The sequence below is a fragment of the Artemia sp. Qi Xiang Cuo genome, chromosome 19, assembly GCF_049724085.1.
Source record: "Artemia sp. Qi Xiang Cuo chromosome 19, ASM4972408v1, whole genome shotgun sequence".
Taxonomy (NCBI): Eukaryota; Metazoa; Arthropoda; class Branchiopoda; order Anostraca; family Artemiidae; genus Artemia; species Artemia sp. Qi Xiang Cuo.
Genome location: NC_142812.1, coordinates 33,883,946 through 33,899,610, shown reverse-complemented (window position 1 = coordinate 33,899,610; position 15,665 = coordinate 33,883,946). Strand labels below are relative to the sequence as shown.

At 34.6% G+C, this 15,665-nt stretch overlaps 1 protein-coding gene across 1 annotated transcript in view; it reads left to right on the top strand.

Annotated features, from left to right (window-relative positions):
* LOC148940762 (kinetochore-associated protein 1-like) overlaps positions 1 to 15,665 on the top strand; it is a 340,431-nt gene that overhangs the window by 83,617 nt on the left and 241,149 nt on the right. Inside the window, exons 9-10 of the mRNA XM_089105067.1 lie at positions 8,800 to 8,943; positions 11,446 to 11,663. Of these exons, the coding sequence (XP_088961193.1) occupies positions 8,800 to 8,943; positions 11,446 to 11,663 (362 nt within the window). The remainder of the gene's footprint in view (positions 1 to 8,799; positions 8,944 to 11,445; positions 11,664 to 15,665) is intronic.

Below are 15,665 nucleotides of genomic sequence, written 5' to 3'. Positions count from 1 at the left end.
GTCTAGCGTATGAAATTTAGGCAATTCATGGAATTTTTCAAATTTTTGTTCTTCTTTGGACTTAAGCTCTGGTTTATTATCTCTTGAACCAGTAGGTTTTCTTTGAAATTCTTCTCTGTCGCTTTCATCACTAGTGTCCGATGGGCATTGAGCATTGCCCCTTTTCTTTTGTTTGTTGTGAAAAGTTTGTAGCCAAGACTGGGCTAAATATTCCTTCCATTGCTCCCAACTGTTGTGGTCATTAAACAGGTCATAAAATTCATATGCTCTCCTGATTTATGCTGGTGCAATTGTTTCGTCTCCTTCTTCATCTGAAGAAATAGGCTTCGATTTTCATGGTTTTGAAGAAAGTCCTTTTTTCATTCTGTTGTGGTGTACTACTTCCTCTTTTTTCTATACTGGGGCTTTAAAACATAGGTTAAGTTATTTGGTAGAATTTTTACTATTCTAAAAGGTTCGTCCAATTTCGGTTTTAGCTTTTTGTTCCTTCTAGGTTTTTTTTTCACATAGACCAGGCCTCCTAAACAATCATTTGTGTTATTTTGACTTTTCCTGTTTTATTTATCTTTTTGTTCTGTCTTTGCATCTTCAAAACTTTCTTTAACTTGCTCCATTGCTTTTTTTATACGCATTATCGTTTCTTGTTTATAATGATCAAGATTATGATATGCTCTATCACTTTGCATTTCATCCATGCAAATCCTGGGTTCTCTCAAATATTGTAAAAAAAAATGGTGTTTCTTTTAAAAACTCGAGAAAGCTGTATTCACTGCAAAGACTACAAACGGTAAATAACCATCCCAATTTTCATTTTTCTGCCTTGCATGTGTCCCTAGCACATGCCAACTCTATGCTTTCGTTCAATTTTCCCGTTAGCTGACGCCCTATAGGATGAAATGTGCCAGCGTTTTATACCTCAATTTTGTCTAATAATTTTGCTCTAAAGTATGGACCATTGTCACTAAGTAAAATTTGAGGGAAAATTCCATGTTCTAAAAACAGTTGGTTTACTAATACTTTTGCTATAGTGCTTGCCTTTTCGTCTTTAATTGGGAAAGCGTACAAATATGAATTAAATGGTCTACTGCTGATAATACACACCTATTTCCTTTCCTAAAAACTGGTAAACTTCTTCCTACGCCCCAAATGTCTATAGACATTAATTCTCCTTCCCCTGAAGGTGTTGAGTATCGATTTAATTCGGCCTTAGGTGTCTTTGGTGGTGACTTTTGTTTGGCACACTTTTGACAGCCTTGTATGAACGTTTTTACTTTCATACAAGTACATTTTTGGAAAATAAAAATTTTATTCGTCCAATAGTTTGCTTCTCCCATGTGACAGCCACTTGCTGCCTGTGCCATCTGTAAAATTTCTCATTCTAATGATTTTGGAATTACTGGAATAATTCTTAATTCATTTTTCTGTACTCTTGGGGTGCTCTGTAATATCTTATCAAAAGATTTTACTCTTATCCAGATCAAAATTATCTAGGTCTTTCAATAAATTGTTGATGTGTTCTTTTCCGTTTAGTAAAAAGAATTTAATGGCTGAACAAAAATCATTTTTATCTTGATGTCGCAAAGTATTTTCATTGGATAATATTTCCAACTCGACAAAATCGTGTTAGATAGCGGTTATCAAATTTCCTTCCGTATCTGGGTTCCATAATAAATGATCTGGTGGATTGTTTGTACGGCCTTTTATATATGGGCATATATGAATATGCTTGAAGACGTAGTGCCCATATCGTCATCCTCACTGAAATATTTTGCCTTGTATGTAACCAAACTAACGATTTTTGGTCTACGCGTATAGTGAACTTTTTTCCAAGCAAAAATTTGTGAAAATATTCTCGGTAAAAACTACGACTGCTAAGCATTCTCTTTCGACCTATGAATATTTTCTTTCTGCCGCTGTCAGCGATCTGCTGGCGTACTGAACTAGTGATTCTTCCCCTTCAGAATTTATATTCAATAGTGTTGCTCCAATTCCATAAGCCGAAGCATCTGTTTGCAAACAGAAGTCTTGTGACAAATCTGGCAATTTAAGCATTGGAGCCTTCAATAATTCCCTTTTTATTTCATTCAGTACTTTTATAGCGTCTGGTGGAAATTTGAATCTGCCTGATTTTTTAAAAGATTTGTCAAAGGCTGGGCTAACAGCCTTTGACAAATAACTTTGGCGACAAAGGATTTGTCGCCAAAGTTATGCGACAAAACTTTCAATATATCGCTGGAAATAACTTCGCAATCCACACACTGATCTACTGCTTTTTTGATCTTTTGGTAGTTGTAATTGTTCCATGACTGTGAATCTGTCTGTATGTGGAGAAATAGTGACCTGGTTTATCAGATGTCCAAGAAAAATCAATTTTGGTACCACTATTTTCAGCTTTTCTGGTTTTAACTTAACCCTGCCTTTTCGAATTTTCCTAGTATTCTTCGAAGTCCAATTAAATTGTCTTCTAGGTTTTCAGTAAATAAGATAAAAATTTGAGTCAGCTAATGTATCTTTTGTCCTTTCTGGTTCGTTATCCTTTAATACTAAATTAATTAGCCGACTAAAACAGTTTCGACTAAATGATAAGATAAAAGGCATACGTTCAAATGTGAACGGTCTTCCGTCGCCTAAGATTACTGTTGGCTTTTGCTTTGTTCCTGGGTCCAAGGCTATTTGCCATCATCCCACTATCAGGTCAAGACCTGTTTAGTATTTTTAGCCTCCTAGCGAATCTAATATCGTATCAATTTGGGGTAATTCTATAGTATGCTTTACCGTGACTGCATTTAGCGCTCTAAAAATCTATGCATCATATCCAGGTATTGTCTTTTTTTCTTACTATTACTAGCGGAAAACACCACTCGCTAACACTCTTTTTAATTATACCTTGTTCTTACATTTCTTTTATTTGGTCATCTAGCCATGATTTTAAAAGATAAAGTATTTTATATGGTTATTTTTTATTGGACGGCCCTGTGATGGTATTTTGTGCGTAATTAGGTGAGTTAATCTAAAATCCGCTTTTGTCTTGCAAATGTCCATTAAAAACCCCAGAGAATATTTCCCACCTGGGTTTTTATATTTTCTGGTAAATATACTAAATTGAACTGTTTCAAAAAAATAAGTTTTTGTCATTCCATACTCTTCTTGCGGCTGTAGTTTTGACGAAATTTGCTCGTGACTAGTAAAATTTACGCTTAATTCTGAGCTGCTTAATGATTTTATATCTGTATTTGAAATCTTTTCTTCGATCCTAGACCTACTTGGTTTAGTTTTACTTTATCATTGCTCAAATCGGATAATTTTAAATATGCCATACCATTTTCAATTTTCATAATTTGACTTACCACAAAAACTGCGGGATATTCTTCGAGGGTGTGCCTCTGTATTATGGCTTCCATTATTTTGTTCTTTCCTTTGTATTTAATTTCGCTAAAACTTGAGCTACTATTCTCCCTTCTATTGTGATTTTTTCTTTTCATTAGCTATAACGCAAATTGTCACTATTTTTATCTGTTGTTATGCAAACTTGCCCATTAGTTTCGTTTGGCTGGGTTATGGTTATATTATCGGTTAGGGGCTCCCACACGATCCAATACTTTCTTAAAGCTTCTACTCCTAGAATACAAGGAAATGGGAGTTGGTTACATTTTATCACTGTTAATGTTATTTCTGTATCCCCTGTGCTAAATTTTAATGGACGTTCCCCCAAAATTGTCAGCTTGTGACCTATTACCGATATCAGGATATTCTGGTGTCTGCTTACGCGATTTTATAAACTGGGATGAAACCTCTTAAAAACCTCCTCTTGAATTGTGGATTTAGGAGAACCCGTATAAAGTAAACCCGGTAAATTTTGGAAACACTCTATTTTGAAACAAAGCAAAATCGGTAAATTATTACTTGTATCCGTATCGCAAAATTCTAAACTATAAAGGGGTTTTTAACATTGTTCAGCTCTGTCGACCCTTACAGGCTGGTTTCTCCGTTTAAATGCCCACTGTCATTTGACCCAAAGCTTTTTTGGGTTTCCAGTTTTCTTCAGCGTTGCTATTTTGACCCTGGGTGTTGGTCACCGTTTGATTTCTAGATATAGATTCAGGAATATTATTAGGTGTTTGCCAAGTATTGTTTGTTCCCTGCCTTCTTAAATTTCTGCCCTCCCTGTTTTCTGAACTTGTGTCTTGTCTTGTATGACGGGCATTCCTTATGCATTCTATGCAAACAATCTGCTGCATAGTGATTCGGTTGGCCATAATAATAGCAATTGAATCTCGTCCTATATTGCTCGGTGATTTGCCCTTCCCCATGGGGTCTATAGCTATTTTCGTATATTCTTGGCCTGCCCCTATTTGTTTTACTATTTTCCTTGGAAGGAGGAGGTGGGTGCCCATAATACTTGGTATTCCAAGTCATTAAGGATCTATTACCATGGGATTGGTCGTCAAATAGGGAGGGCTCTGTCCATGGTGGGAGGTTTCAGCCTTTCTCGCCCCTTTTTGATTCACTATTTGGCTCCCTATAGCTCAAACGCTTTTGCTCTCTTCCATCGTTTACATTTTCTGGGTTTCTTCTGCTGTTTATTGACATTTGATCAAAATTCTTCATGGCCTTGTCAATTTTTACCTCTGTTTCTACTAGGATTATAGTCTGCTCTAGATTTTCTGGTTTCCGTGATAATATTAGTCTTAGTAGCTTTTTTGGTAACCCTTGCGTAAAAGTATGTCTTTGTTCTTTTTGTACCGTCTCGTCACTTCCGTATTTCTCTAACTGTAAGCATATTGACCGAAAAATTTTGTCTGCATATTCCCTAATACTAGTTGAGGTATTGTATGTCACCATTTCTGTTCTTAGCCTCTCAGAAACACTCGTTTCTATGAACCTTGTTTTAAAGATTCGATTAGAGTGCTAATGTCCTTCGGCTCTTTTGCCTTAATCGCCACAAAGTGTTTGAGGGCGCTTCCCCTTAATCTAGCTGCAACGCATTGCTCTTTGACCTTATAGTCAAACGACTCAGTTATTTCGTCAAAAATTTTCAACTTTTCGATAAATTCATCGACGTCTGAAATTCCTGCGTATTCCGGTATAATTTTGGCAATTTCAAGCACTGTTGATAGAGAAGTCATTTTTTCATCTAGTAAAGCCATTTCTGATCCAAAACACAATTTTTATTTAGTCCTCTCGACCCAGCTTTTCCAACTGCCACCAGCTGTGGTAATGTGAATTTATGGAGGTTGTAATGTACTGTTATATTAGCCCAACCAGTTGTTATCAGCCGGGATATCTCATGTTTAAGTTAGTACCTTGTTAATAACAACATTATATTAGTGTCTTTACTTAAATTAGATGTAAAGATACTAGTTTTCAAATGCCTTGGATGTATCTTAGAGTGACAACACGTTCACGCTGTGTTTGATGGCAAAATGTTTTTAAAAGTAATTCATATGGAACTGGGAGCGACCCCCTCCAAACTTGGGAGTTGCATAGGCAGCGTGATAGCGCTGCCTAAGTAAAGAACAATGTGGGCACAATGTATTATTTTTTATTTTTTCCTCCATACCCGGGCACTTCTTATCGAAGGAGTTGTCGTAGAAGCTTCGAAAGGACTCATTCGGTTGGAAATTGAAGGGGCTAGTGCCATTTCAATAGTCAAAAGTGATTGAAGGGCAACTAACCCCCCTCTCACGCCAACCAATTCACCAAAAATATCCAATCAAATTTTTGAGATATCCGTTTCGTTCGCCGTAAGCCAAATTTTTTGGAATAGGGTCTCTTAGTATGACAGACCCCTCAGAACCATCAGTGCAAGGATTTTAAATCATGCCCTGGGGGCATACTAGGTTTATATAGAAAGTTGTTGTAGAAATTTCAAAAAGGGCTCATTTGTTTGGAAATTGAAGTGACCAGTTTTAATAGTTGAAAGTGAATGGAGTAATTGACCTCCCTCCCACGCCTACCATTTCCCCAAACACATTCAGTCAAAGTTTAGAGACAGCCATTTTATTCAACGTAGTTGAAAGTTCTGGAAATTATGTATTTAAGGATGACAAATCCCCCAGAGCCGCCAGGGCAAAGGTTGTAAGTTATGTCCTGGGGGCATATAAGGTCTTTATAGTTAGAGTTGTCGTAAAAACTTGAAAAGTGGCTCATTTAATTGGGAATGGAGAGGGCTAGTGCCCTTTTTAATTGTCAAAAGTGACTGCAGGGTAACTAACCACCCTCTCACGTGCACCATTCCCCTACACACATCCCGCGAAAATTTTCAGATAGCCAATGTGTTCAACGTAGTAGAAAATTCTGGAAATTAGGTCTTTGAGGGTGACAACCCCCCCCCCCCATCCCTGATTGGAAGGGTTGTAATTTATGCCCTGGGGGTATATAAGGTTTTTATTGAAAGCGTTGTGGAAACTTCAAAAGGGCTCATTTGCTTGGAAATTGAAAGGGCTAGTGCCTTTTTTTAAATGTTGAAAATGATGGGAGGGCGACTAACGCCCCTCTCACGTCCACCATTTTCCCAAACACATTCAATCGAGATAGCCATTTTGTTTAACGTAGTTGAGAGTTCCGGAAATTATGTCTTTGAGGATGACAACCACCCTCACAGCCCTTAGGGTAAGGGTTGTAATTTACGCCCTGGGGTTATATAAGGTGTTTATAGAAAGCGTTGTCGTAGAAACGCAAAAATGGCTCATTCGATTGGAGATCGAAAGGCCTAGTGCCCTTTTGAATAGTCGAAAGTGATTGGAAGGCTTGAAATTTTTATAGTAAAGTTCGATGTGGGTATAATGTAGGATTTTGTTTTTGTTGTTGTTGTTTAGACCAGGGTACTTCGTATCGAAGGAGTTGTCGTAGGAACTTCGAAATTGATTGAAAACAGAAAGGGCTGATGCCCTTTTTAATAGTCAAAAGTTATTGGAGGACAACTAATCCCCCTCCCCCGCCCCCCCTCCCATTTGCTATTATGTTTATAAACTAAATGTTGGCTTAAGATTGAATCAAAATGCACTGTGTTAATGCTAATTCCCAATAAGGCATCTTAGCAGTATCTCAAGAACGACTTAGGGTATTATGTTCAAACTTTCGGAGCTACTTCTGCTCTTAAAATTTAACCAAGTCAAAATAGCGTAAGTGTATCCAACCTATTAAAGAAAGTAAGCAGATTTTGTTTGCGAATGGTATCAAGTTTTCCATTTTAGGTCAACTAGAGAAGGGGGTGAAACGAAATTAAACACTACTATTTGTGTCCAGATTTATAAAAGGGTGTATGTTGTTAAAAATTGCTGAAAATTTTTCTCCAGCATACACATAGAAGACCAAACTATAAATTCTTAAAAAAAAACGAAAAGATTTAAAGTATTATTTTCCTCTTCCCTGAAAAGACTATGTCAATGATAAAACGAACAGAAATTAATTAAAAAACTTTCCACAAAATGAGTTTTTCAAAGAAAAATAAAGAATCCCATTAAACAAAAATGAACAAAAATAAAATCAAATAATCTACGAAGCGTGAAACTACCGCAAATCAGCATCGATAAATAAATGAAACCCAAAACGAACAGAAATTGCAATAAATAACCGAGTCAAACTCAAAAGTAGCAGAAATTGACATAAGTTGGGCTCAAAACCCCCATGCCTTCCCAAGGCCAGAACATAATTTGCACTTTACTGAAAAAAAATACAAATGAATCTGCATTGTAAGTTTAATACACTGATATTTAGTGATCAAAATGTTAATATTATTTGATTTATTAAAGTTATAAACGTAAGAGCATTTAAATTTTTTCAGTAAGGTGTAAATCATATTCCATGAGTATGGACTAATTGTTGAATCATAATCTGGTGGTTTATTATTAGATTATCGGATATCAGAATTTTAATGCATTTTTTGGCAGTGTATTTTTATTACTTATATATATTACTTCACTATTTCTTCATTCATCGGAGATAGAGGAAACTGGCCATTATAGGGCCAAAGAATGTATAAGTAACTTCCTTACAGACCTCTCCACCCTAATTATTAATATTGTAAACCAAATCCTGTGTGAAGTATTCAGCTATTCACTGTAATTTTTAAAGAACCTCAATTACATTCAGTCAAGTCAGACACTGCCCGAGATACATTTCTAACCTCGAGTTGCCTTAGTAGTTAAGGCGTCAGATCTACGTCTCGAATAGCTGTTGCTGTTGCTCCACATCTATTTTATGTTATTTCTTTACATAAATGAATTGTATATTGTTACCCTCGTAAATATTTTCGGTAAAGTTTTACCAAATTATGTTATTGACTTATGAATAAAGTAAACATACCAATGGATGCCTTTTTTATGCTCTTTCCAAATATAATAATCATTTTTGTCGGAAATGAATTTACCCCCATCCCTATTTATGCCAATTCATGGTATATATTTGCACATTAGGGGGGTGGGGTAAATTTTATTTCTGATGTAAATGAGAGGTAAGATTAAACTTTTCCCCCCTCCCCCTAATGTGCAAATATATACCCTGAATTGGTATATATAGGGGTGGGGGCTAAAATTCCGACAAAAATGATTATTATATTCGTGAAGAGCTTATAAAAAGGCATCGAGTGGTATATTCACTTTATTCGTAAGTCAATAATATGATTTGGTAAACATTTACCATATTTTTTAGGTTTTTGTCTGGGTCTTTATCAACAGAAAAAGTGTTAAAGTCATTTTTCCCTTCTCCTGAAAATTTATATCATTCTTCAAGTCATTCTTGCTAGGACTGCAATCACTTTTGTTCTTTTACCGAATAAATTTTTGTTTTTAATTTCAGGGTCCAAAATCTCAACTCGGTAACGTGGTTAAGAGACGTCGACTGCTCAGAACTTATGACAAGGTTCTTGGTGAAAAAGCATTGGAAGCATGGTACAACAAATCCGTTACTATGATAGATATTGTGAAATGTCTTTTGGCTGAAGTAAGATCATTTTTTTTTTATTTTCTAGGCTACTAGGGTCTCTCCTCTTTTTCTTTTTTTTTTGAAGGTCATGATCCAACTCTGTTTTTGCACTTTTTTTGCAAAAAAAAGGGAAATTTGAACGGTATGCGTTGAGGCATGCGATTTCATGTCGGGATAGAATGTTAAAGGATTTCACTAAAACAAAATGTATTTTTTTTCTTTTTGACTGTGTTTATAAATCTTAAAAGATAGTCCTATTTTGACAAAAAGACACAGGACAGTGTATTAACTATGGGTTCACCACTAATAAGTAGTTTACATTGGAATCTTCCGCTGGGGAATCCTCCTTTCAAAGATATTCTCCGACGCAAATTGCATATAATCGGTAACTCCGAAACTGATCAAAGTTGTTCGTTTTGAATTATTTGAAAAGCTATGCAATCTTTCATTATTAAAAAAATAAAATTAATAAATAAAACTCTAAAAAATTGCCCAGCGAAAATTCGCAACATCAGTCATTAGAAGGAAACTTGTCTACTCAGCCTTAATAATTCAAACTTTTTTTTACATTTGGGACCAAAAGAAATAAATAGAAAATTCGAACCCAAACTTTTTTCTTTTTAAGTAAAAGCTTTTTGGTGATTTCAACTCAATGCGTAGCAGGTTAAAGATGTAGACTGTATTTCGTTTGAATGTCCTCCGACATCAAGAAATGAAAGAAAAAGTCTGTTTTACCATATGAAATTTTATTGTAATCATGTAGTTCTGTTTTAGTAATAGTCAACACTTCTTTGAGTTCACAGAGTTTTCTGGATATTTTCTGTTGTTTAATGTATATAACTACTTACTGGTCTTGAAATGTCCATTTCCTAAATGTTAATCCTGTTTTTATGTATTGCTCTACTGAGTTCAACGAATTGCACTTTTATTCTTCATTTTTGGGATATTTCTTCATCAGTATGAAGGAATATGAAGTGCTTCAGTATGAAGCACGAAATGCTCTCTGTTGGAGGAGTAAAGTTTATTTTGATGTCACTTGTCATATGTTTTGCGAACAAATCTTGTCTATCTGCCCCAGTCATTAACAAATCTTAAATTCTTTTCAGATTTTTCATTTTAAAGTAGATTATTCTATGGTAATCTATATCTTTCTATATCCAGACCCACTTTGTTTGTTTGCCAGGATCCATCTTTCTAAAACTTGACATCTGAACTTAAAAAAAGGAAACTTTTCGAAATCACTCACCTTTGAAGGAAGTTTGAAAGCTCCATTTTGGTGTAAATTTGGGTTGAAAAAGAAAAGAAAAAAAAAATGTTAAGTAAAACGCATTGTTTTTTTCAATTTCCTTGGTGCTTAGTGACAACTTTTTAAAAATTGGCAGAACACTCACCATAGTTTTCACAGATGGTATAGTTCTTGTCGTCAAAAGTTACTCAGATTTTGTTGGTATTTTTTTTTTTTTTTACATTTTATATTGTGACTAGGACACATCTGAAGAAAGAATTACTTAAACTGACTACTGAACATCAACAAGCTAAGATTCTGGGATCAAACAACCGTCAGCGCCGTTAAGATTATAATTCATTGTTAGAATTAATTATTTAATTCTATTTAATTCTTATTTTCGACGTAACACCTTTAAATTAGGTGTTATTTTCTTAGACCACACTGCCGTTCTAAGACGAACAAATAAACTTTCAAATGGGGATAAATCCATTTATTTAGACAGTGAAAAAAACAGGTACACAATTCCAGATATTTCGATCACATATACAGTGACCGCCTTCAGTAGTAGTACTACAATACAAAATTTTTAGTATTTCTACTGAAGACGGTCACTGTATATGTGATCGAAATATCTGGACTTTTGCACCTGTTTTTTCACTGCCTAAATAGATGGATTTATCCCATTTGAAAGTTTATTTGTTCTATTTAATTCTATATTTCTATTTTACTCTATTTAATTATTTTTGTATTTTATTATTCTATTTAATTTTATTCTGTTCTAATTGTTCTATTTGATTATGTATTCTTTTTTTTTACATTTTTTTTGCTCGTATAGTGATAGTAACTCTAAGGATTCAATGACAAAAACTTATGGTTTGGTTTGTCAAAATCCATGCTAAGCAATCGCCTTGTGAATCTAGAAGTTTTCACGAATGATGCTTGGAACTTGACTATTTACGATATTATTTATTATAACCCACAACATTTTAAAAACTAATTCGAAAGACTACATGAAAAAGTTTCTGAAAACGTCAAGGTTAAGGATTGCGGATTGCCGCATTAAGGATCGCCGACATGGTCATAGTGGAAAGTTCATTTATATTTTTGCACCTCCTACTATTGCAGTAAGTTGTACTTGGAATCAACTACGCTGAACAAAATGGTTATCTCAAAATTTTGATTGGATGTGTTTGGGGAACCTCCTACTATTGCAGTTAGTTGTACTTTTGTTACAGAAACTTAATCATTTGCCAAAACTTGTAGTTTACCTTTGTTTTTATTTTATTTTCAAGGCTCGAACCTCGGATGCGATTTTCTTCTGGTGGTCCCATAGATATGATATTATTAGACTTTTAACGGAAGAAAGTCTTGTCGAATTGTTGTCAGCGCTAGAAGATTATCAAGACAGTAAAACGATTCTCCATTTTTTATCCCGTTTGTGTCACGAATTGAAAGGATGCCATCCGCAACTTATGCAAATTTTCATTGAATGGGTTGTCATTTTTGTTAGGTATTTATCTTTGACTTTATCAAATTCATATCTCTACTTTGAATCTCGATTTATAAGGGTAGCTTTTTAACTTAATCCTTTTACTACGCAATACTTTTTTAGAGAAAAGGGTAGACGAAAAGGCAAAGTAGATTAATCCCATTTCTAGCAGTCATGATTTTGTGTCTCAAAGAAGGTAGATGGTAAATTTGCACTATTTAGCACTAATAAAATTTGCACTATTAAATTTGCACTAATATCGTGTTTTTGCTCAAGTTCTCTGGCCGTATGTAGTTCAAAATTTCGTTTTGTATTGTTTCATAGCATAATAAATGTTATTTCCTCAAATTCTCTGAGACTTACAGGTCATTTAGACTGAGATAGGGGTGGTTCGATGCAGCTAGAAGCTACAAAAAAAACTTAAGTCGTGACGTGTAAATTGGGCCTGAATTGATTTTTTCTCCGATCGGCTAGCAACTTGCTTACAAAAAAGGATTACATCAATTCGTGAAACACGAATGGGTCAAACATTGTTATTCTCTGATCTGCCTATAAATTTCAGGTAAACAGATTAGAAGTAGGGGACCTAAAACGAGGTACAAAAAATTTGGCTGTGTTGATTCTTAGCGTGAAAATTTCAATTTTTTTACGCTGATCGGTTTTGAAATTTCAGGTCATGTATACACTACAATTAAAATTATGGCCAAAGGAACCTTAACTAAGCTAAAAAAAAAACTAATTCCTTCTTGTTACGGCAAAAAAAAGAACTCTTTTCAGTAAATGACCTTTATTGGCGGTTGTTCAAACAAAGAGTTTCAGCGAAGTATAGCAAAAAAAATATTGTGTAAATGGTTAATTGAGATATGTATATGTTTAATACTGTGGTTAAACATATGGTTACTATGTGTGGCTTTGAATGGGTTTAGCCTTATGGAAAACTAGAAATGGGGCAGATTCTTAATTCACGTTTATAATAATCCCCCTCTCAATCCACTCAGAATTTGTAGTAATTTTATTGTCAAAGATTTGTTGCCCAAAACTACTGTTGATCGAGAGTTTGATTGAATATTCAAATTCTATCCTAGATCTAAATTGCTATGCAATATTTTAACTCTTAAGTAAGAAAATGGAAAAAAAAACTTTACAGATATTCTTAATATTAACCAACTTTTTAAACGATATTTATTAAAAACGTACAGAAACTAATTTCAAAAACAAAAAGGAGCTTTCTAAAGAAAAATAAAGACCTATATAGACAAGAAATATAAAGACATATAAAGTAAAGAAATATAAAGACAATAATAAAGACATAAACTAATTTAAAAAAAAAAAAGTAGCTTTATAAAGAAAAAAAAAAAAAAAAAAATAAAGAAAAATAAAGAAAAATTAAAATTTAAATCAAGTACAACTAATCCATAAAATATACAAACTTAAAACGAACCGAATTTGTCATCAGTGATTAAATGAAACCTGAAATGAACCGAATTAAAGTAAGTGGTAATCTTAAAATGAGTTACCGCCCCCTAAACCTTCTAATGATCAGGGTGTCACTTATGCACTGAAAAATTTCATCATCTTCTATTTTATAATTACAGCAGTGAAAAATAAAAAATTACGGAGAAATCCAGGATTTAATATTATCATGTACAAAACTGTCTATTTTCGTTAGTTCTTACCCGTAATTTTGATTAGTATGGCAATTTTGTTCTTTGTTTTTGTTTTGATCATTGCTCAAAATATATATTTTTCCAATAAAACGCAAGTGAAACTCAATCCATTTAGAAGGTTTGAAAAAAGAGATCGAAAAAAGAGATGAAAAAAAAAATGAAAAGAGATGAAAAAGGAAAGATTGAAAAGAGAGGAAAAAGAAAAGATTGAAAAGATTAAATTAGAGATTGAAAAGAGTAGCACCACTTTTATTTGTTAATTTCGGTTAGCCTTGTCTGTACTGTTGCACTAATTGGTACACAGCGCTATAGACTGTCCAAGGAATGCAGTCATGGAGACCTGTTAAGCGGGTAATTGCTATCTAAATTGATCGCAAAGCATGGTTTCTTATTGAATTTGCAATATTTAAACTGTGGTTTTTTGGGGTTTAGGGGGGGGGGGAAGGTACCTAGGTCAGGTTAAGTTGCGTATTTAATGTATGCTATGCTTTACCCCTACTCATGTTTGTGGTAGTGTCTTTTTTTTAAGTTTGACATGATTAGTCGTTTAACTCCTGTTCATCGTAGGATTTGTTTAGACGTAAATTATTTAATATTTATGTATTTGATGGTATTACTCATTTTTAATTTCTGCTCATCTCATTGGCTTTCATTTTTTCATTGATAGTAATTTTGGTTCGTTGTAAATTATAGTTATTTTAGGACTTCATGTATGCTCGACTTAGGTTTTAATATGCCTGTTTACTTTTCTTTGAGAAATTTCTTTTTTTCTTATTGATCGTGCTTAAATCCAGGGCAATTATTTAGTCAGAACTCTAATAGTTTCATGTTGTAATATAAAGCTTTTATATAGAGCGTGTAAACGTCTATGACCAGACAGTGACACCACAAAATAAGTACGGACAAATTGGAGAAAAATGCAATATCATGAAAAATTTTTCGAGTAAAAAAATTCTTCAACTGCTGCATAATTCCAGCATTTTAGTTACAAACTTTTATTTTGTTTTCTCTTTACCTTCATCAAACATTGATCTCCATGATCAAATTCTTGTTGTGAAAAAAAAAAGACTTAAAAAAAGAGACCCTCTTCAGAAAAAAAATTTAATAGAGAAAACAGACAAAAAGAGGAAATAGGTTTCTATTTTCATTTCTTTTTTTATCCTATCTTAGTGCAGTGGCTTGATCTCTGATTAGCAAAACGGAGCTCAGGGGTTTGATCCCAGCTGCTTCAAAGCTGAGCTTTCTCTGTAGGCTTGCTTGCTTTCTCTGTAGAAAAAAAAAAAAGACCCAACTACTGGAGTGTCTACAATTTTTGAGGCCAGATGTACCATCAATCATTCTGGTGGATTTTTGTCTTTTATATTACTTTGTCTGGTGGATATTTGTCCTTTATTACTTTGTTTTTTGAACTGGCTCAATTAGCAGAGATATCATTAATGTTTTAATGGAAGGCTTTTAATTAAACTATCATTTAATTACAGTTCAGAAATAAGAAAGAGATAACGGAATATCACTACTGTCGCACGAACGCCACATTTGTGCCCAAACCTCCAGTAAAAGCAGAGGTGTAGGCCTGCTCGTAAAGAAGAGTGCCTCATATCCCACAACCCAATGTCGGATAGACTACTAACTGCCCGCTTCAACCACAAGCATGGGAATATGTCGATTATTGTCTGCTACGCAGCAACGATTGTTTCTCCAGTGGATGAAAAAGACAAGTTCTACTCAGCTCTGACATCTGCTCTATCACTGATTTCTCTTCACAATGGTTTTGCCGTGGTCAGCAATATCAATGCAACTGTATCTAACCCCACAAGAGCTTTTAAATCTGTAATTGGACCGGTTATCCCTGACTATTTGAACGAAAATGGGACCCGACTCCTCCAGCTGTGCGCTATGCACGAACTGGTCATTGCCATCACCCTGTTTCACAGGAAAGACTTCTATAAGCCAACATGGTATAGCAATGACGGGTGAACAAGGAAGATGATTGACTATACTATATCATAGTCCACTAAAGATGGCGCTTATAAGTTACGAATTGTAGAGCATATCGTTGTGTTGAGATAGGGAGTACTGACCATAGATTAGTTGCCGCGAACTTCCACCTGCGTCTTTAAGCCCAGCCTTTAGAACGACGCCAACCAAAGTTGGACACCTAGAAACTAAAAATTGAGGCATGCCGCCAAAAGTGCTCAGTTGAAATTCAGAATAGGTTGAAATACTTGAATACCCTTGTTGACCCGGACACGTTCTGTCAAACATATAAAAACGGTGCACTAGTTGTTGCCACTAATACCGTGGGTTCCAAGATGTTTTTCAAGAAGCCCTGGTTATCCCAAGAAGCACTACCAAT